The sequence below is a fragment of the Sinocyclocheilus grahami genome, unplaced genomic scaffold (genome assembly GCF_001515645.1).
Source record: "Sinocyclocheilus grahami isolate Dianchi unplaced genomic scaffold, SAMN03320097.WGS_v1.1 scaffold377.1, whole genome shotgun sequence".
NCBI lineage: Eukaryota > Metazoa > Chordata > Actinopteri > Cypriniformes > Cyprinidae > Sinocyclocheilus > Sinocyclocheilus grahami.
This window is the reverse complement of record NW_015505556.1, coordinates 953,889-975,800: the sequence shown is the minus strand read 5'-3', so window position 1 is coordinate 975,800 and position 21,912 is coordinate 953,889. Positions and strand designations below refer to the sequence as shown.

The following is a 21,912-nucleotide window of genomic DNA, read 5'->3' as shown; positions in this document are numbered from 1 at the left end:
CAAAATAACTTTTAGTGACAAAGCATTTAAAGACATGTTATAGGTGAAGGGAACTAAGGCTAAATGGATATTTGGATTATATGATTGTTTAAACTGTTCATTAATCTCTTTTGTCCCCAGCCCTACTGAGTGGTATAGATCTGCAGTGCTATGAGAATAACCATGCTCACCGCACTGAGGAGATGGACATGGTGCGACTGCTGGTGCGCAGAGGTCAGCCATTCTCTGTAATACTGCAGTGTACTGACCACATCCCACGGCTCCCAGACCACCAACTCAACCTCATACTACACCTGGGTGAGTAAACCTGATGGAGAGAGTTAGGTTAAACAGGGAGGAAGATAAACAGGTGGCCTACAGGTTTTGGACTCGGGCTTGAAACTATAATAATCTTGAGTTGGAGTATAAGAGAAGTTAATAGATTAGAGTTTGGTTTAGTGGTCTAGCTAAAAAAAAACCTACACAATCACAAAAATGCTAAAATGCACATAACAACAACATAAGACACCACTAGGAAACATATATTTATATTATGTAAAGTCACATTTATCCTCTAATTTCTGTGCATATGTGTGTGTGTTACAGGTAAGAATAATGAGGTGGTCTTGAAGCTGTCAGACTCGGAGCAGGATCATGGGAAATGGTGGTTCAGTCAGTGTAATGCTCAGGGTGAGGTGATGCTGACTCTCCACAGCCCTGCTGATGCTCCTGTGGGTCTGTACAGCATGACTGTAGTTCTGCTCTCAGCTGATGGGCAGATCCTGGAGCAAACCAAGTCTCAGACCTTCTACCTGCTTTTCAATCCTTGGTGCAAAGGTGAGTATTTAAAGGCATCGTTCACCCGAAAAATGTAAATTCATATTTCCTCATGACTATGTTTATTCTGTTAAAAAGGTTTTAGTTTATTTCTCACACAAATGTGCTGTATAACCTGAGGAAACTGAGAGTTGAATTGAAGACTTTTACCATAATTTTATGGTGCTTATATGTCAATTTTCATGTTATTTTGGAGCTTGACAGCCTATGTTTTGGGGTTCCATGGAAGATAAAATATTATTTTAGGAACAACGTGATTTAGAATCACTAAATTTTTTTTAAATTGCTCTAATTCTATGAGAATATGGAAGTCCACACCACAACAAGAACAACACTGAGGAATGATATTATTGGAATCACTTTCAAAATTATTTTTCTTCCAGTTGATGAATGATAAAACATTGAAAGACAATCATAATCCACCCAACTTTAAAATTTGGTGGATTGTCGCTGATTTTATTGCTCATCACAAAATTGTGCCAATTGTATTTCTTTCCTGCAGATGACTCTGTGTACCTTCCCAGTGAGGAACTGCTGCAGGAGTACATTTTAAATGAAAATGGGATCTTGTACCAGGGCTCATGGGATGATATCACCACTGTGCCTTGGAACTTTGGACAGGTTACCTACAAATGCATTCCCAAGTTCTCAAGATCCAAATTTGTCTGTTTAAACAGTCTTGTGGTCAGGGCCCTCTCTGAGAAAGCATCATGGCCTGTGATGACTGACACACAGTCAGGATTTATGGGTGATGTTGCATGGTGATGGAATTCAGATGAGGCAGGGTGTGAATTGTGACAGATCAGTGGCAGGGGAACCGCAGAGGGCTTGTCTGCTGGGTAATCACTCTCTGTAGATGTCAGACATTTCAGCAACAATGTCTGTCTTACAAATAATTGACTGTCCCATTTCAGGAGAAACTTGATTCTCCAGATTAAGCGGGAGAACTAAAAGTGCTAAGCTACAAGTCAGGCCCTAAGGACAGCATTTAATGTCAATGTGCACAATAATTTCAACTCACAAAATGTGCTATGTACAGTCTATGGTTTTGACGTACAACTGTTTCCATTTCAAGTTCTCTTCTGTACACAAACTTTATTGTTTGTTTTTAGTCCAAATTATTTCCTGTGGTTATTTTCTGTGGATCAGCAGCATGTCACATTAACTTTAACTGTGTCTAATTGTGAATACTCCTTTAGGAAAACCTCTGTACCCCTCAGTAGGCCTACATTTCGTACTAATGCAAACAAACCAAGATATTCATATCCTTTGGATTCTATTTTTCAAACAGTTTGAAAAAGATGTGGTGGATATTTGCTTTGAAGTGCTGGACAATTCACCAGCAGCCCTGAAAAATTCAGAGATGGACATTGCTAACAGAGGAAGCCCTGTTTATGTTAGCAGGACTATTACTGCCATGGTAAGGCATCTGTCAACATGGCCATTCATTGTCTCCACCCCTGTTATTATAATCATATTTGCTCAAGCATAATGACTTTTTCACTTAAGTAATCTGTAAAAAGTGTTTTACATTGTATATATGCTATATATACGTTCTACATAAACAAAAATCTGCATTAACAGGTGAATGCTAATGATGATCGTGGGGTGGTATCTGGCCGCTGGGATGGAGAGTACAGTGATGGGGTAGCGCCCACACGGTGGACTGGCAGTGTGCCCATCCTGAGGCGCTGGAGTGAGGGTGGAGGACAGAAAGTGCGCTATGGACAGTGCTGGGTGTTCACAGGAGTGGCCTGCACAGGTAAGAAAGCAAAAGATTTATAAATTCAGAAATGAGCACTACTGTTATTATTCCTGTTGGTTATTCACGTGATCTGCAACGTGCCTTTTCAACAGTTCTCCGCTGTCTTGGCATTCCAACCAGATGCATCACAAATTACTCATCTGCTCATGACACTGATGCAAACATTTCTGTGGATTACCTTTTCAATGATCAACTTGAAAGTGTGTCTGAAGGCAGGAAGGACTCTATCTGGTGAGTTATGATATCAACGATCATTTTTTATAAGTTCTAAATCCTTTCTGTAGCCTATGACAACAGTTGTCTCATTTTGGTCTCTTTTAAGAAAAACATCTGAGACAAAATTGAACTCCATTAGTTTCCTGAGTTATTAAAGAGCAATAACATTTTCCTCTGTAGTCCCTGACCTGATCTTCATCCTCTATTTTCAGGAATTACCACTGTTGGGTTGAGTCCTGGATGAAACGTGATGACCTCCCAGAAGGTTACGATGGATGGCAGGTGCTAGACCCTACTCCTCAAGAAAGGAGTGATGGTAAAGCTTTACTCTTTGAAGTATAAAAACAAGAACATCCAGAGAACTACTTCTCCTATCTCCCATTACATAAAACTGGAATATTAGCTAGCTTGCCTTCTTCTTCCATGTTCTTACAGGAGTCTTCTGCTGTGGGCCTTGTCCAGTCCATGCGGTCAAGGAGGGAGAAGTGGGGTTGAAGTACGACACCCCATTTGTGTTTTCTGAGGTGAATGCTGATCTGGTTGTCTGGATTGTTCATCCAGATGGGGAACGGATTCAGGTGTCCCAAAACAGTAAAGTTATAGGGCGGAACATTAGCACTAAAAGTGTGTATGGAGACTTCACAGAGGACATTACTGCTAACTACAAATATCCTGAAGGTAAAAACAAGCAACCTGTTGAATGTTCTCATTTGTTTTTAATTTTTTGAACCACTTTATGATGAACTAATTTTGATCTGACATTCTGTTGTTAAATGAAGTTAATTGTCTCCTGTTGTACCTGAAACCTTGTACATGTTACTTCTATATATTTAAATGATATTACACATTTTATTATAATAATTGTTTAGAAAATAAGAGGCCTTTGTGACGCTAGCCTAAAAAGGAAAGACATTCCATCGGTGTATTGTTTACAATAAGGCATGTTCACAGTAAATCATGTAAATCATGAAATTTAGTATGATACATTTTGATTTCAATTTATATTTGTCCATGCCGACTGATTCTGAAATTGTGACATTCTGATATTTAATCACATTCAAATGCTTTGTCCCATCACAGGATCAATGAAGGAGCGAGAGGTTTATAAAAAGGTGGGCAGACAAGTGGGCCAAAAGAACGAAGGCCCAGGACAGTTCGAGCTTTTCATCAAGCATGCCCCAGCTATCCACGGGACAGACTTTGATGTGATCATAGAGGTGTATAATGCTGGTAGGGAGGACACAGATGCACAGCTTACAGTCACATTGAACGCAATAACCTACAATAGTATCCACCGCGGAGAGTGCCAGAGAAAGACAACCTCTCTCACAGTGCCAGCTCACAAAGGTAAGACTAGGAAACTGAATTAATTTTGCGCATAGTGGCATCTTCAAACAAATTTTACTTCTCCTTTAAGGCTGTTTTACAATAAATTCAAAAATATCTTTGCCTCAATTTATAGCTCATAAAGAAGTATTGCGACTTCAGTATGACCGTTATGGGGCATGTGTGTCTGAACATCACATGATAAGGGTCACAGCCCTCCTCCAACCCACTGATCAAGACAACATCATCCTGCAAGAAATCAACATCCCCTTGAAAATGCCAGCGCTTCATATCAAGGTGATGAACTGTTCCATTAATACTAGCACTGTGTCATTGGCTTTGGTCCTTTAATCAATGACTGATATTTGTTCTACATTTCAGATTATTGGAAAAGCGATTGTATCACGTAAACTGACAGCACACATCTCCTTCACCAATCCCTTGCCTGTTAGTCTGCAAGGAGGTGTGTTTACCGTGGAGGGAGCAGGACTTACAGAGGCGAAAGAAATAAAAACACAGTATGTACTAGTTTTAGAAACCATACAGAGTATGTACTAGACATTAAATGAAGTGTTCACCCCAAAATAGACAATTCAGAAAATTTACTCACTCTCAGGCCATCAAAAATGTAGTTGTTTGTTTTTTCATTGGAACCGATTTGAGAAATTTAGAACTGCATCACTCGTTCACCATTGGATCCTCTGCAGTGAATGGGTGCCGTCAGAATAAGAGTCCAAACAGCTGATAAAATCATTACAATACTCAACATATAATCCACACGACTCCAGTCCATCAGTTGACATCTTGTAAAGTGAAAAGCTGCTTGTTTATAAGAAACCAATTCATCATTAAGGGGTTTTAACTTTGAACTTTAAACCATTGATTCTTGCCACAATACCAGTTCATAATCCATAATAACACTTCCTCCAGTGAAAAAGTCCATCCCCTGTTGTATTCTTGCATCAAAATCCACCACATATTTGTTTACAACTGTTTTGGACCGTTTTTGCAACAGTTTGAAGTTAAAACATCTTAAAAGCTTTTCACTTCACAAAACATTAGTTCATGGACTGGAGTCATGTCAGTTACTTAGTGATGTTTTTATCAGCTGTTTGAACTCATTCTGACGGCACCCATTCACTGCAGAGGATCCACTGGTGAGCAAGTGATGTAAATTTCTCAAAATCTGTTCCAGTGAAGAAACAAACTCATCTACATCTCGGATGGCATGAGTGTGAGTACATTTTCAGATATTTAATCACATTCAAATGCTTTGTCCCATCACAGGATCAATGAAGGAGCGAGAGGTTTATAAAAAGGTGGGCAGACAAGTGGGCCAAAAGAACGAAGGCCCAGGACAGTTCGAGCTTTTCATCAAGCATGCCCCAGCTATCCACGGGACAGACTTTGATGTGATCATAGAGGTGTATAATGCTGGTAGGGAGGACACAGATGCACAGCTTACAGTCACATTGAACGCAATAACCTACAATAGTATCCACCGCGGAGAGTGCCAGAGAAAGACAACCTCTCTCACAGTGCCAGCTCACAAAGGTAAGACTAGGAAACTGAATTAATTTTGCGCATAGTGGCATCTTCAAACAAATTTTACTTCTCCTTTAAGGCTGTTTTACAATAAATTCAAAAATATCTTTGCCTCAATTTATAGCTCATAAAGAAGTATTGCGACTTCAGTATGACCGTTATGGGGCATGTGTGTCTGAACATCACATGATAAGGGTCACAGCCCTCCTCCAACCCACTGATCAAGACAACATCATCCTGCAAGAAATCAACATCCCCTTGAACGCTTCATAGCTTCATATCAAGGTGATGAACTGTTCCATTAATACTAGCACTGTGTCATTGGCTTTGGTCCTTTAATCATATTTGTTCTTTTGTTCTACATTTCAGATTATTGGAAAAGCGATTGTATCACGTAAACTGACAGCACACATCTCCTTCACCAATCCCTTGCCTGTTAGTCTGCAAGGAGGTGTGTTTACCGTGGAGGGAGCAGGACTTACAGAGGCGAAAGAAATAAAAACACAGTATGTACTAGTTTTAGAAACCATACAGAGTATGTACTAGACATTAAATGAAGTGTTCACCCCAAAATAGACAATTCAGAAAATTTACTCACTCTCAGGCCATCAAAAATGTAGTTGTTTGTTTTTTCATTGGAACCGATTTGAGAAATTTAGAACTGCATCACTCGTTCACCATTGGATCCTCTGCAGTGAATGGGTGCCGTCAGAATAAGAGTCCAAACAGCTGATAAAATCATTACAATACTCAACATATAATCCACACGACTCCAGTCCATCAGTTGACATCTTGTAAAGTGAAAAGCTGCTTGTTTATAAGAAACCAATTCATCATTAAGGGGTTTTAACTTTGAACTTTAAACCATTGATTCTTGCCACAATACCAGTTCATAATCCATAATAACACTTCCTCCAGTGAAAAAGTCCATCCCCTGTTGTATTCTTGCATCAAAATCCACCACATATTTGTTTACAACTGTTTTGGACCGTTTTTGCAACAGTTTGAAGTTAAAACATCTTAAAAGCTTTTCACTTCACAAAACATTAGTTCATGGACTGGAGTCATGTCAGTTACTTAGTTATGTTTTTATCAGCTGTTTGAACTCATTCTGACGGCACCCATTCACTGCAGAGGATCCACTGGTGAGCAAGTGATGTAAATTTCTCAAAATCTGTTCCAGTGAAGAAACAAACTCATCTACATCTCGGATGGCATGAGTGTGAGTACATTTTCAGCAAATTGTCATTTATGAGTGAACTACCTCAGTATCCAGTATACATTTCTTGAAGTGCATTAGATATGATCTAAGACATCCAAGTTTTGGTTGACTGTTAACATCTATATCTCTCCTTCTCTAGTGGTAAGATTGAACCTGGTCAGGCTGTGACAGTTAAATTCTCCTTCAAGCCCACCCGTGCTGGCCTGAGAAAACTGCTTGTCGACTTTGACTCAGACAGACTGAGAGATGTAAAAGGAGAAGCCACTGTTATTGTTCGGACAAAAATGCAAAATAGGAACGCTGTCCCAGAAATCTAGACAAGCATGTACAATTCAGAGAACCATACATTTAGTGTGTTGTAAATGATACAGTTAATGCTATATACTTGACTTGATGACAGCTGTTTTGCTTGTTACTTATTTTGTTTGTGATTTGTTTATATAAAGAGTATATAACAATTCCTTTATGATTACTTTATGACATATATATTTGCATGCTTTCACGCAGACTTTGAAAGCTGTTTTTCTACATGTAAAATGCCCAGCCATGTGAATACACCGTAGCTTTTATTATATAAATATAAAAAAGTTTTATCTAATAACAATTTTGAAATCAGTGTTTGTTGATACTTTCAGTGTAATGCTGTTGTTGTGTTTGATATAAATGTTTTGTAATCATTAAAAATATGCATGTAAATATGACTGCAGAATATATTTTCTGTATTTCTCCATTTTGTTGTTTATCACTTCATTTCCTATAAACGGCAATATCACAGTGGTAATAAAATGACAGAGAACATTTATTTCAGGTTTAGCTAGATATTATAACGTATGCTTGCATACTTGACCTTGCATTTGTACCTTTTGACAAATGGAACTGGAGACTTTAGAAGGAAAGTTAACAGGGATAGCTCAAGAGTAACCTTAACCAGCGATCAGGGGACATTTATTACAGGTAGGCCTACATTAAATGTAAATAGTAGTGCCATTATCGTGATGTGAATGATCATATGGCTTAAAACTCATAATCTATTTTCTACTTATGCTTGTCCCTAATGGAAATAGAATGTGGGGTTTGTGCATAAACAAGATTTTGATCGCCACCTGCTGTGAGGAAATACTTACTGTTACTTTGATAACCAAATACACAAAATCGAAAGTACTGTGTTTAACATATTGTTTCATTTTTATTCCACTGTTTTATGGTAAATGTTTGTCTTGCTTTTGTATTGTGCAAAATTCTACCCTTCCATCACACTGCATCATGATATTCTTCCACTTAATCCATTTGGACATTTGTATAGGCTACTACTACTATTACTACAACTATTAATAATAATAATAATAATAATAATAATAATAATGAACTTTTAAGTTAACATGCTTAATTATTTTCTTAAACATAAAAAAGATTCCATTATTTACAGCAATGGTGTTGCTTTAATTGATTCTGAAAGAAGAAATGTTTATTAACCAGGAGAGAGAGAAAAATCAAAGGAGATTGTAAATCACATTTGTAAGATAAAATAAAGATAATAAAAAATAAAAATATCACTGCACTGTTACTTTATCATTGCATCATCCAGTTCCGTCCTTTACACCGTGGACATATCCAAGCTCGTCTTTGTTTTGATCGAAAGCATTCTAAACCAATAGAAACTACGTACACTGAAACATCAATATTCCTAAACCAATCATGTGTGTTGTGGGCGGTGCTTCTACTCTCCTTTTGGTTTCAGCCGGCGTGGGGGAAGTAACGTAGTGTGACTGGCGTCTGAGGCGGTTACAAGAATATTATCCCGTAAGTTTTATAAGATTTGCATTTGCTTCTACGCGTTATTTGTTGTTATTTTTATTATATGTCTTTGTGACCTGTATCACGAGACCACATGAATCCAATTAACTGTAAATGGTGTTTCATTGAATGACTGGATTGCCAGCTTAGCCTTGTCTCGTGCTTAGGGGAAGCACGCGAGTGTAAAATAAATATGAACGACTGAATTATCCGCCACTCTTTGTAAGTTACCTTGACATAATGACCGGGTTACTTATGTAATATAGAATGCAAATCCGAATGGAGATGTTGATGTGCATGCAAGTCAGCTCAAGCTTGCATCATACTTGTGGTCTATAGGGGTTTGGCCTATGCCAGTGCACTGGTAATGCAGTGCAGCAAAAATCAGATTCCAGTTTTCATATATATGTGTGGAAATTCATGTCATTTACGTTTATATGGTTCTGAATGAGTTCTTATTCAGAATGCAGTTATTACACTAAAGCATATTTACTTTCTCTAGGATCATAGAGCATCGTTATCTATGGCTCTTCATCTCACTTTTTTATGTGCCAAAGCTTTCTTCTGTTGTCAGGTGAAGCTCACTGTGTGCAGGTCTTGGTCTGTTGACTTTCTCTGCTCACTAATTTTAGTGCATCATGTCATGTGCCTGATTTTTATGATCCTTCGGGAGGCTTTGCCAGATGTGTTTTACTCTGTATTGTTTGGATTTTATATTCAGGGCTCAGCATTAAGGAAGTTCCCTGTCAGCATTTACTTTTGCTTTATTTCTTTTTTAAAAATTCCTTTGAAATGGTCTATTGATTTGCCAGGTGTGCACTGCTTGTTTTTGTCTTCTTTGCAGCAGTCTTTGGCAGGTCTCTCCTTTAAGAGATTTAATCTCAGTGAGGGTTTTATTAGTATGTTAATAATAAGAGCAACCCTGTGCTACCTGACAGCACTGCGTTGTCACTACATTTATATTTAGCAGAAGCTCTTATTTAAACCAACTTGCGAACAAGGCAATATAACAAATGGGATTCATCCTAAGGAAGTTTGTTCATCATGCATGTGTGTGACTTTGAGGCTTGTCAAATTTTGATGATTTAATTATGATTTTTATTAGCCTTAGATGCATAATTCAGACTGAATAGGCTAAAAATTATAGTGATTTTACATATTAGTAAAATAAATAACAATTTCCAGGAAAGATGTGTTTATATGAATCTATAAATATCAAGAGTTTTAGATTACATTTATTCATTTAAAAGAAGCTTTTTGTTCAAGACAGCATACGAATTAGGAAATACAACAACAGTGATTTATCTTGGAGTGACATGAGAGCATCATCATGTGTTTTTATTTTTGGGATGATTGTTAAATTTTGATGATTTAATTATGTATTCAAGGAAACGTTATGACTTGTGTCTTGGAAACTTAATTTAGAGTAGGTTGAAACTTATAAACACTAGTATCTGTATTCAGGAAAGGTGTGTTTATGTGAATCTATATGTATCAGGGAGTTTTAATTGGTGTTGTTGTTTTGCAAATACGTAATTTAATTAAATTCTATGAATTTTTTAAAATTAGGCTATTTTTCCATTGGTTCCAGTAAAACATTGACAGGACGAGTAAAACTGTGATACTTATGGTTGAGCCCTGATATTGATTGTAAATCAGGTTTATCAATATTTAAGTCCACGTCATTATAGCAAGGAAATTCTGTCTCTCAGTGTGTAGATGTTGAAGCAGTTAAGTTCTTGGCATGCATGGCTTGAGTGTTTATGGGTTGACTTTAGGAAAAAGATGTCTTTATATTTTGGATTAGTTGTTATGGGAGTGGTGCTGTAATTACTTCAGGGATGACTTTGTTTGCTGCATACTGGCTCCACCTGCTGAGGAGCTTCACTTCAGCGCAGAAGATGGTTTCTCAATTCCAGACCAAGTATTTGATTTAATTTTAAGTTTCTAGGAGATATTTTGTATGGTTTGATGTGCTATTTTCATTTTCATAGTTATATTTTTGTGTTTATATTCACAAAAAGTTCCTTTTATCCACATAAAGAAGTCATTTAGTCATGTGTTTTCCCCTTAGCTTAATTTCCCTGCATGTCAGAAAGGATTTAGTCTGTTTGGTGAATTTGCAAGCTTTGACCAGATTCCTCCCTCGCATGTCCCAGTATTGATGCAGTGATCGTGAGGTGTGCGTGATATTCTTACAGGCTGCAGGTGTCCATAACAGATTCTTTTAATAGTTATCAGTTAACAGCAGTACAAAGCAGCTGCATGTTTACTCCACCCACTGTTTTTGTGAAACCGGTTTCCGGCTCACTGTGTGTTTGTATATATATCTCCAGTCACCTGAGAAAAACACAACCAACATGGACTCTTCACTGACTGCTGCACAAATCCGTGAGAAGTTCATCGACTTCTTTCGCCGACATGAGCACCAGTACGTCCACTCGTCGGCCACCATTCCGCTTGATGACCCCACTCTGCTCTTCGCCAATGCTGGGATGAACCAGGTAAAGAGATTTGAACCTACTTACAAAAATGGGCGAACATAAGTGCCTAATTTGTTGGAAACAATTAATTGTTTTTTATAGTTCAAGCCCATCTTCCTCAACACCATCGACCCATCCCACCCTATGGCCAGACTTCATCGTGCTGCAAACACACAGAAGTGCATTCGTGCCGGCGGCAAACACAATGACCTTGATGATGTGGGCAAAGACGTGTACCATCATACATTCTTCGAGATGTTGGGATCTTGGTCCTTTGGAGATTATTTTAAAGTAAGAGATGGATAGAAAAGTATTACGTATTGTAAAATCGTGGCGTTTTTCTTTATAGTACTGGTGCTACTTGTTTTGCTATATTTATGTGCTGCTAAAATTATAAATGGAAAAACAAATTTTGGCCTTTTCTCTTTGCATCCCTTTATTTTTCTTTTGCTCATTCTGTCTCTAGCACCTGGCCTGCGAGATGGCACTGGAGCTGCTGACGAAAGAGTTTGGTATACCTATTGGTAGACTCTATGTGACTTATTTTGGTGGTCATGCTGACGCAGGCCTAGAGCCTGACCTGGAGTGCAAGCAGATATGGCTGGACTTGGGGTGAGTACAGAATCTGTACAAGGTGTATTAAGTTATTGATGTGAAATTGTTAAATATTTTTTGTTTCTCTTCTCTCTGTCTTAGAATGGAGGAGAGTCGTATTCTGCCGGGGAGCATGAAAGATAATTTCTGGGAGATGGGGGACACCGGTCCATGTGGACCCTGCAGCGAGATCCACTATGATCGCATTGGAGGCAGAGATGCCGCCCACCTGGTCAACATGGATGACCCGAATGTGCTTGAAATCTGGAACCTTGTGTTCATCCAGTTTAACAGGTAAATTACTGCTCCTTGCTAACTACAGCTAAAAATGGAAACAGTTTACTAAGTTTACACTAGTGTTAATTTTGTCAGCTATTTTCATTTTAGCCTTAGTCCCGGGCTAAAATGTCCTTGTTAGTTTTTATCATATTTAGTCAACCTTATCCTATTTAATTTTAGTCAAGGTTTAGGTGACTAAAAGTCTCAACATTTTAGTCTAGTTTTAGTCCAAGAAACTTGACATTTTAGCAATAAGATTATTATTAATTAACCGTTCAGCAGTATTAATTTTGGCAGCCATTTTTAATTTTCAATTTGACTTGTTTTAAATGCATATGTATATGATCTCTCTATGCAGAGAATCAGAGACCGTTCTAAAGCCTCTGCCCAAGAAGAGCATTGACACAGGGATGGGACTGGAACGCTTGGTCTCTGTACTACAAAACAAGATGTCCAACTACGACACAGACCTGTTCATCCCTTATTTTGAAGCCATTCAGAAGGTAATATCATAGAAAAGCATAGAAAACCTGACTAAATACTGTTTTGCACATTGCTAAAAATAATTTCTTGGTTCTCAGGGAACAGGTGCCAGGGCATACACAGGAAAAGTTGGGTGTGCTGCAAAACAAGATGTCCAACTACGACACAGACCTGTTCATCCCTTATTTTGAAGCCATTCAGAAGGTAATATCATAGAAAACCTGACTAAATACTGTTTTGCACATTGCTAAAAATAATTTCTTGGTTCTCAGGGAACAGGTGCCAGGGCATACACAGGAAAAGTTGGGGCAGAAGACACAGATGGTATTGACATGGCATACCGTGTCCTGGCTGATCACGCCCGCACCATTACCATTGCCTTGTCTGATGGCGGCAGGCCTGACAACACGGGCAGGGGGTGAGATGATTGTGTTATTATATGCTGAGCAATTGGCATTTAGTCAATGTATGTGTATGTGACCCTGTTTTTGTGTTGCAGCTATGTGCTGAGGAGGATTCTGCGTCGTGCTGTGCGATACGCTCACGAGAAGCTGGGTGCACAGAAGGGCTTCTTTGCCTCTTTAGTAGATGTGGTGGTTGAGTCTCTGGTAAGGCCTCTACCTCTCAGACACTATATTTTTCCTCCTGATTTTATGTGAATAAGGATTCCCTGTTTGCAGCTTTGACAGTGATTCAAAGTGGCAGCTGCTGAAACATTGAGATGCTCTTTAATTAGACATATCTCTCTGATGGCCATTTAATGGTTCATTGCTCTCTACAGGGTGATGCTTTTCCAGAGCTGCGGAAGGATCCTGATATGGTAAAGGACATCATCAATGAGGAGGAGGTACAGTTCCTTAAGACCCTTAGCAGGGGACGCCGCATCCTGGACCGCAAGATCCAGAGTCTTGGAGACAGCAAGACTATACCAGGTAAAGCACATAATAACACAAAGAACCCTAATCAATATTTGTAACATGCATTTGAAAATAAAACAATCTCCAACCATTTCCCCAAATTTATAATGAAAATTGTTTATAAATCTAAGTTTACCGTCGATCTGAAAAGTAAAATTATACTTATTAAATACAGATTTATTTTACAGTACAAGTTTTATTACTATAGTATTGTTACTGTATTATAATAATTTAATTTATAATGAACTTAAAAAGTAATAATCATAATTCAAATGACTGAATCTGGCCTGAGACTGAATTGTAAAGAGATTTATTTTTCTCTCAAATTTTCCTTTTCCCCCCCTTATGCTTAAATCCACATTCTAAAGCTGTTGTTTACTTTTTTCGCCATAAATGCCACTGTTTTGTGTAGGTGACACAGCCTGGCTGCTGTATGACACTTATGGTTTTCCTCTGGACCTCACTGCCCTGATCGCTGAGGAACGAGGAATGGGAGTGGACATGCAGGCCTTTGAGGATGAGAAGAAAGCTGCTCAGGTTTAAATGTTCATTCTTCCATACAGTGCCATTTCCATTTATAATTTCAGAATAATTTCACAGTTATAAAACACACAGAGGACACTACCAGAACTCAGTGGCACCGATATCAGTGATTAAAAATACTAATTTAATAGTACTGTTAAATGTAGTCTAAGCTCTTAAAATGAAAATACCTCATACTTTCAATTATAATGTTGTGTAGCTATATATATATATATATATATATATATACAAGGGAATTTTGAATATGTATATGAAGTTAATCTAGATGTTCAAATAGGTTAAATAGGTAAAATCCTGTGTCATCCGAGATATTAATCCAGTATATATACAATATCAACGGGTAACAGTAATTTAAGTGTTTTGTATTAATGTAAATTAGTCTAATTAAAATATCTGTGCACACAGTTGAAGTCTCAGGGCAAAGGCTCTGGGGACGAGGACCACATCATGCTGGACATCTACGCTATTGAAGAGCTCAGAAACAAAGGTGTCACTGCCACTGATGACAGCCTCAAGTACAAGTACACTTCAAATGAGAACGGCAACTATGGTATGAATTACACCTTTGCTATTCCTCTTGATTTTTACAGTTTGATTATGCATAGGTTTTCACGCTTGTGACATTGTGTGTCCCTCTCAGAGTTTGAACAGGCAGTGGGCACAGTGCTGGCTCTCAGGAGGGAGCGTGCATTTGTTGATGAGGCGACCACAGGTCAAGAGTGTGGAGTGCTGCTCGACAAAACCTCTTTCTACGCCGAGCAGGGTGGCCAGAGCTTTGATGAAGGCTACATGCTCCGAGAAAACGACTCTGCTGAGGATGTAAGAAACTGAGAGTGGTTGTTTAAAGAAGCTGAACTGCCTGATTTAGTTATGCTTCATGGTGCTGTCATGTTTTATTGTGCTGCTTCAGAGGATGGAGTTCACCGTGAAGAATACTCAGGTGCGCGGAGGGTACGCGCTGCATATTGGTACGGTATACGGCACACTGAAGGTTGGAGACCGCCTAACTATGCACGTAGACGAGGTATGTTACAGTGTTGGGAAGGTTGCTTTGGAAATGTAATAGGTTACAGATTACAAGCTATCCTATTTAAAATCTAATAAGTAGTGTAACTATTTCAGTTACTTTACTGAAGTAATGTAACTGATTACATTTGATTATTTTTGATTACGTTGAATATTCTAATGAATATTTTCAGCTGTTAATCATTTTGAAGCATTTAAACCAGGCAGGGTCAAACTTACAGTAGGACTCAATACTGATTACTGTCAGATTTCTCAAAATACTTCATCACTTGAATTAAGATTATAAAAATTAAGTTTTAAAGCACAGCCACCACAAAATTAGCCTTTAACACCTCTTTTTACTTTGAGATTGTTCTGAGGATAAATACAGATTTAAAATCATAAGAAATAGTTTAATAGCCATGATACTGTTTTTGAAATCAAATGTTTTCATAGCTACGACAGGAAACACTGGGGAAAAAAAACAGTTAATCTTAAAAAATAATGCATATACATAAACCCAAATAGGAAATAAAATAGTTGTCAAATAAGCATGTGTCCCATTCTGTGTCATAAACTCCTGAAGCATTGGTGTCTCATATTTTAGAGCAGTCAATGCAAAAAAAAAAAAAAAACATTCAGTTGTAACCCCTTTTGTAATCGTTAACATTTTCATTAGTATCTGTAATTTAATTACACATTTTTTTTTCTCAGTACATTTATTTTGTAATTAAATGACGTAATTCCGTTACATCTAACTAGTTACTCCCCAACACTGTTGAGTTGTCACCTTCAAAATGTTTTATAGCATCTGGTTTAGGCAAAAAAGAGAGATGACTTGACACATGAATAGGATATTACATAGAATGCAACATAATTCCCCTATTTTTCTTTCTCAGGCTCGTCGTAGGCCCATCATGAGTAACCATACCGCCACGCACATCCTTAACTTTGCCTTGCGCTCAGTGCTGGGAGAGGCAGATCAGCGAGGCTCTTTGGTTGCTCCAGACAGATTGCGCTTTGACTTCACAGCAAAAGGAGCCATGAGCACAGATGAAGTGCGGCGCACAGAAGAGATCGCCTCAACCGTGATTCGTGATGCCAAGGTCAGGCCCATTCAACAGACTTGCACACTTCAATCAAACACTTTGTATTCATATTGCTTGAGACCATTTTGACATGTTGTATTCACAGTGCAGATATTCTGAAAACGGAACAATTAAGCTCTTTTTCAATATGTTAGTTGAATACAGATATACAGTTTACGTATCCCTGAGAACACTTGTATTTTTTTCATATTTTGTCTCGCAAACTGAAATGCTCTGTATGTTTTTCATCAGCCGGTTTACGCCCTGGATTCCCCTCTTGCAGCAGCTAAAGCTATCCAAGGTCTGCGGGCAGTGTTTGATGAGACGTACCCTGATCCTGTTAGAGTGGTGTCTATTGGCGTCCCAGTGGAGGAGCTGCTGGCTGATCCAAACAGCCCTGCGGGCTCACTCACCTCCATCGAGTTCTGCGGCGGAACGTATGAACATCAAATTTTAATATTATAAACTTTTAGTATTGCAGATGTAGGCCCTCTGGCTCTAGCAGGACATCTAGTTTTCTGTGAATATGAACAAAAATATCACTTTTTATGTAATATTCAGAAGTTTGCCCTGTCAATGCTTTATAGATAAATTATGAATAATGAATGGAAAATTTAGATTAGTAATGTTTTTTGTTAATGGAATCAAAATGTTTAAGAAAGCAATATTTGTTTCTGTTTGATCATTTTTACCCATAGGCACTTGCAGAACTCTGGTCATGCTGCACCATTTGTGATCGTATCAGAGGAGGCCATCGCTAAAGGGATCAGGAGGATTGTGGCAGTGACTGGAGCAGAGGCTCAGAAGGTTAGAGGAGGCAGGGCCAACATGAATATGCACACTTTTTGTTTTTAACTGATACTTTAGTATCTGATTTAGGGTTGGGAATGTATAACCGGTTTTTGCTGTCTGATGTGAATGTGATATGAAATAATACAAGGATTAAATATGTCTGTTGTGTTTTCTTGCTGTTTGCACGCACAGTCTGGCTAGTGTAGTTTGATTGACAAACAAATTATTCTTTTGAACCAGTTCTATTCAACAAATCAATCATGAAGACTCACAAAGAATGTGCTTTATAATTGTGAGAGCTAATTCAGTGTAATTACTAACTGATCATTCATGTAACAACATGTAAATACACATTCAGAACAGTGTTTTTTTCTTTTGAAGATACTTTTTTTAGTGCAGTATTTTAGGAATTATTGGTGGGTAAATCATTTAGGAAGTTCCTAGATTCCCATTTCTAATAGTTCTTGACAGATTGATGTTTGTGTTGTCAGGCCCAGAGGAAAGCTGATGCACTGAAGCAAGAACTAGATGCAATGGCAGAGAAAGTGAAAGCTCAGACCTCCCCTAATAAAGATATTCAGAAGGAGATTGCTGATATGACAGAGGTGAGCTCCGCTCCGACACATTCTGCTCTCACCTGTCTAGAATCAGTGGTGTGTCTGATTTTTACCCATCGATGTATAACTTGATCAGTGTATGCATGTATATTCAGGCCCTGGGCACTGCAGTCACCTCTCAGTGGCGGAAGGATGAAATGAGGGATTCCCTGAAAGGTCTTAAGAAGATCATGGATGACCTGGACCGTGCCAGCAAGGCTGATGTACAGAAGAGGGTAAGAGAATATGATTCTGTTGTCTGATAGTTAGTCACTGAGGTTCTTGGAAAGTCAAAGACCAACTGTGAACACATTATATTTAAATTTTAGGTCCTGGAAAAGACAAAGGAGATCATCGAAACTAACCCAAACCAACCTCTAATTGTGATGGAGATGGAGAATGGGGCATCTGCAAAGGTAACTCTCTCATTGTCTTTTCAAAATTACGAGTCTATACTTGAACTGAATTTTGTTCTTGTCTGCAGTGAAAGTCTTAATGATTTGTCTGTGCGTCCACAGGCTTTGAATGAGTCTCTGAAGCTGCTGAAGACAAATTCACCACAGACTGCTGCTATGCTTTTTGCTGTGGACAACGATGTGGGGAAAATTATCTGCTTGTGCCAAGTGCCTCAGGTAAATGTGTTAGAGAGGACCTTATTCTGTAAGACGGCTGAGGGCTCTCTTAAAATATTTAACCAGATCTACTTTAAAACACAAGATTTTCTTGTTGTGAAAAAAATAATACTTTGAATCTGCAAGGACACATTAAATTGAACAAAAGCGAAGACTTTTACATACATAATTGCTGTTCTTTTGAACTATAAATTCATTAAAGAATCCTGAAAAAAAACGATCCGTTTACACAAAAAATATTAAACTGCACAATGGTTTTCAATATTGATGAAAAGAAATGTTTATTCAGCACAAAATCTGCATATTACAATGATACTGAAGGATCATGTGACACTGAAGACTGGAGTAATGGCTGCTGAAAATTATTCTTTGTCATCACAGGAATACAATTTTAAAATATATTAAAACAGAAAACAAATATTTTTCAATTGTAATATTTTACAATGTTTCTCTGTTACTGTATATATATATATATATATATATATATATATATATATCATTTTTTTTATCAAATACAAGCAGCCTAGGTGAGCATAAAGGGGCTTCTTTCAAAAAAAAAAAAAAAAAAAAATTACTGACCCTAAATGTTTGAATGATGAAATATTGAATTAAGTATTTTTCAATGAGTAATAGCTCACCTTTCCTCTGAAAAACTTTGCTATACAGCCAACCTCCAGAAGTAAAATGTTTCAGATTCCATATTTTGTTGGTTAAATTATTACTTTGACTTACATAGTACTAGACACAATAATGCATATGTAAAGTATCAATTTAAATTCACCAATGTATGTGCTCTGATTGTATTCCCAGGATGTTGCAAACCAAGGCCTGAAGGCCAGTGAGTGGGTTCAGGAAGTGTGCCCTCTGCTGGACGGAAAAGGAGGTGGTAAAGACATGTCTGCCCAGGCCACGGGTAGAAACACACACTGCATACAGGAGGCTCTACAGCTGGCCAATGAGTTTGCCCGCCTCAAACTGGGTGAAAATTAAGGAAAGAGAGAGATAGCATTGTAGGTGAGATTTATCTGGATAGAGGTCCTTAGTTTGGTCTTAACCTTCCTCCTGTCCTGTTCTAGCTCTGCTTGCTAAATTTTCAAACTGGACATTCCAGGGCAGAAAATGTAAAAACTGTACAGAAATGTAATTGGTCAATTATGAATAGGAAGGGAAATATACAGTGCCCGCTCTTGGTAAATTTGGGCATTGCATATGTGTTAACTGATCCATCAAACCGTCCTGACTCTGATGCAAAGCACATGGGCTGTGCATGCTTTCTGATTGGATTATTACATGTAGATTCAGTTAAATGTTCTGCTAGCTAAAATCAACCTCATGGTCATTTGTTATCATTAGGAGCAATTGATGAGGAAGAAAATTATTGTCATTATCACGCTATCTGAAAGTGTCTTTTTATCCTAAGAGTTTCCATTACATTTGTAGAATTGTTGGTTTCTCTTTAAAGGGAAGGATCTCGTAATGGTTCAGGAAAATTCATGTCAACACTGTTAACCTTTAACTAGCTCTTCTAGCATCTGTTTTGGGGAAACTAGCCATTAATCACCTGTCACATGAAATTTATCACTTGATAATGGTAATAAAAAATGGTTTCAAATGCATAAATGACTTTTCATTGTTATGTGGAGTCGTGTATGTTTGAGCATGTGTATAGTTGTTAACTGAATACACTATCTGGTGATTTTTGTCAGCTCTAACTACGTGAATCAATCAAATTCAGGTTAACTATAGAGATCCATAACTGTCATAGTACTATTATTACATTCTTGCTTACAGGTGCACAACCATGTGAACATATTTTGAATCACTATAACATTCTTATTATACGATACATTCTGAGCTCTTTTAAACCTTTTCATTTAAAACAATATGCTTGTTGCAATTTCTATAAATGGGTGTGACAGACTTTCAGACATATGCTCCAGTCACAAACACATAATTATAACTTTACACAATGACAAGAGGACAAAAAGGATGGAAACAAAGAGCTATAATGAGTCACTGCTTAATTTAAAGTTTAGCTACCTTTGAAAATTTTGATTATCAGGATGGAAAGTTTTAAACTTATATCACAAAACATCACAGAATTCAACATGTTTATGCTGTTTTTTAAGTGATATAAAAGTATACTGGATGGAAAGTGATATTGAGGGCATCAAACTTAAAAAAAAAAAATGTATGCCACTGTTTCCACAGAAGTTGCAAAGCACGTAAACCATAATAGTACAAATGTATCCATTTGTTCATATACTGATAAAAGAACATGAACATTACTTTCATAAAATCCTAAATTCAATACTGAAGTTGTAATGAAAATGTACTGCATCAAATAAAGCAGTTCTGACAAGGAGCAAAATTGTGTACTTGTTTACCAATGTCCTTGGACACAAAGAGCCAGACCATTTTTAAACATGTTTATTTTTTACAGTAGCATAAAGATAAAAACAGTCCAGAATTACACAAAGACTGAGGTTGTGAAAGAAAAGAGAGCACTGACCAATAATCACTATATCGACACTAATGAGAAGTTAATGAGAGCAAACAGTGGCACAGCGAGGATATGTACAGTCTGTGCTGAAGAGGGTTCCTTCATGAAGAACAGGAATCAACATTAAGTTGAAAGTGGAGTCTAAATACTGTAGCCTCATTTTTAACTTCATTTTGGGGTTTTTTTGCTGCCATTTTATTAATTATTTCTTCAAATGGAATAGGGAGATCTATTGTAAAGCCTTTCAAAAGGGTCAAGAAAAAAAAGAAAATAAATTGCATCATTCACTCAACATATCTATCCTGGAGGCACAATCATGTGTATAATCGTGGAAAAAGCAGCAAAGAAAAACAAACAAAGCAGTTTAGTCTTAACAGGCTCTGGAATATTCATCTCACTCGGTACTTTACAGCCTTCAACTTTGCATCCTATAAAACTACAAACAATTCAAGAAAAAGCTCTCTCAATGTGACAATAAGGATCCACAAAGACCGATTATTTAGTGCTGAGAACGTCAGCAAGAAGAGCATAAAGAAACAAGCCAATTTGGAATTTATCTCGTCATGCAATTTGGCCACAGAACATTTCAAATGGAGAGAACAGAGAAGGTGGACATAGTCTTTCATAAATTGTTTGAGTAGATTTGCCTGAATATCACTCGGCAGGCTACGATCCTCCTGTGGCACGAAAACAAGAAGAGAAACATCCCTCCTCGCCAACTAGAAACATCTAGGATTAATTAATACTGTTAAGAGTAATACAAGAACATCACAAGCCAATTTATTTTCCTTAATCCATATTTTCTGCACAATACATAAACATCGAACAACAAAAACAAGAGGATTAGTAATGGAATAAAACTCTTTGGTGACCAACTGCGCATCTCAATATGGCCGACTAGCAAAACAAACTTGTAGCCAATCAGCAGTAAGGGGCGTGTCTACTCATGATGTGGAGGAGAGAGCGTTCAGTGCACAGGACGGACATTAGCGAGCCGAGCGACAGAAAGATAGAGATGGCGGATAAAAAACAGAAGAGGAAAACGTCTGCGGAACAAAAGAAGGCTTAAGGCAATAAGGAGGACCCATGTAAATATCGGATCAGTTTACCAGCGCTGGAGAGAACTCAAGGATCGGAAGGCCTGCAATCGGATGCTTTGTTTCTTCTCGATAGGTGAGTAACACAGTGTCTGCACCACAACAGCTAAAGTCTGTCTAGTACACCAGACATGGCAAAGAGTCTGTTGAAAATCATTTGAAATTTGTGTCAATACGTCATGAATAGAGCACAGCAGTAGGGATTTGTCGTGTCGT

At 37.8% G+C, this 21,912-nt stretch overlaps 2 protein-coding genes across 3 annotated transcripts in view; both read left to right on the top strand.

Annotated features, from left to right (window-relative positions):
• LOC107549651 (protein-glutamine gamma-glutamyltransferase 2-like) overlaps window positions 1–7,207 on the top strand; it is a 9,090-nt gene extending 1,883 nt beyond the window's left edge. Inside the window, exons 2-13 of the mRNA XM_016230819.1 lie at window positions 121–297; window positions 586–816; window positions 1,319–1,437; window positions 2,108–2,236; window positions 2,401–2,578; window positions 2,674–2,812; window positions 3,010–3,113; window positions 3,233–3,475; window positions 3,878–4,144; window positions 4,260–4,420; window positions 4,505–4,641; window positions 7,030–7,207. Of these exons, the coding sequence (XP_016086305.1) occupies window positions 121–297; window positions 586–816; window positions 1,319–1,437; window positions 2,108–2,236; window positions 2,401–2,578; window positions 2,674–2,812; window positions 3,010–3,113; window positions 3,233–3,475; window positions 3,878–4,144; window positions 4,260–4,420; window positions 4,505–4,641; window positions 7,030–7,207 (2,063 nt within the window). The remainder of the gene's footprint in view (window positions 1–120; window positions 298–585; window positions 817–1,318; window positions 1,438–2,107; window positions 2,237–2,400; window positions 2,579–2,673; window positions 2,813–3,009; window positions 3,114–3,232; window positions 3,476–3,877; window positions 4,145–4,259; window positions 4,421–4,504; window positions 4,642–7,029) is intronic.
• Window positions 7,208–8,602: 1,395 nt separating this feature from the next.
• aars1 (alanyl-tRNA synthetase 1) lies at window positions 8,603–20,459 on the top strand. 2 transcript variants are annotated; one of them, XM_016230817.1, is made up of 22 exons: window positions 8,603–8,690; window positions 9,187–9,258; window positions 11,021–11,188; window positions 11,270–11,458; window positions 11,634–11,779; window positions 11,864–12,055; window positions 12,399–12,543; window positions 12,796–12,941; window positions 13,023–13,131; window positions 13,305–13,455; window positions 13,853–13,977; window positions 14,389–14,533; window positions 14,624–14,802; window positions 14,894–15,007; window positions 15,888–16,094; window positions 16,329–16,513; window positions 16,775–16,883; window positions 17,360–17,473; window positions 17,581–17,700; window positions 17,794–17,880; window positions 17,983–18,096; window positions 18,907–20,459. In XM_016230817.1, the coding sequence occupies exons 2-22, from the start codon at window positions 9,208–9,210 to the stop codon at window positions 19,084–19,086; spliced, it is 2,976 nt and encodes a 991-aa protein (XP_016086303.1). In that variant the 5' UTR covers window positions 8,603–8,690; window positions 9,187–9,207; the 3' UTR covers window positions 19,087–20,459. The 2 variants fall into 2 exon arrangements, with proteins under 2 accessions (XP_016086303.1, XP_016086304.1); XM_016230818.1 differs by lacking the exon at window positions 9,187–9,258.
• Window positions 20,460–21,912: the final 1,453 nt, after the last annotated feature.

Excerpts from the sequence above, each read along its gene's own strand:
- aars1 (XM_016230817.1), top strand. The coding sequence starts at position 9,208 with ATGGCTCTTCATCTCACTTTTTTATGTGCCAAAGCTTTCTTCTGTTGT. Across the intron at positions 14,534-14,623 it reads AAATGAGAACGGCAACTATG|AGTTTGAACAGGCAGTGGGC; the intron begins GTATGAATTACA and ends TGTCCCTCTCAG. Across the intron at positions 18,097-18,906 it reads GCTTGTGCCAAGTGCCTCAG|GATGTTGCAAACCAAGGCCT; the intron begins GTAAATGTGTTA and ends TTGTATTCCCAG.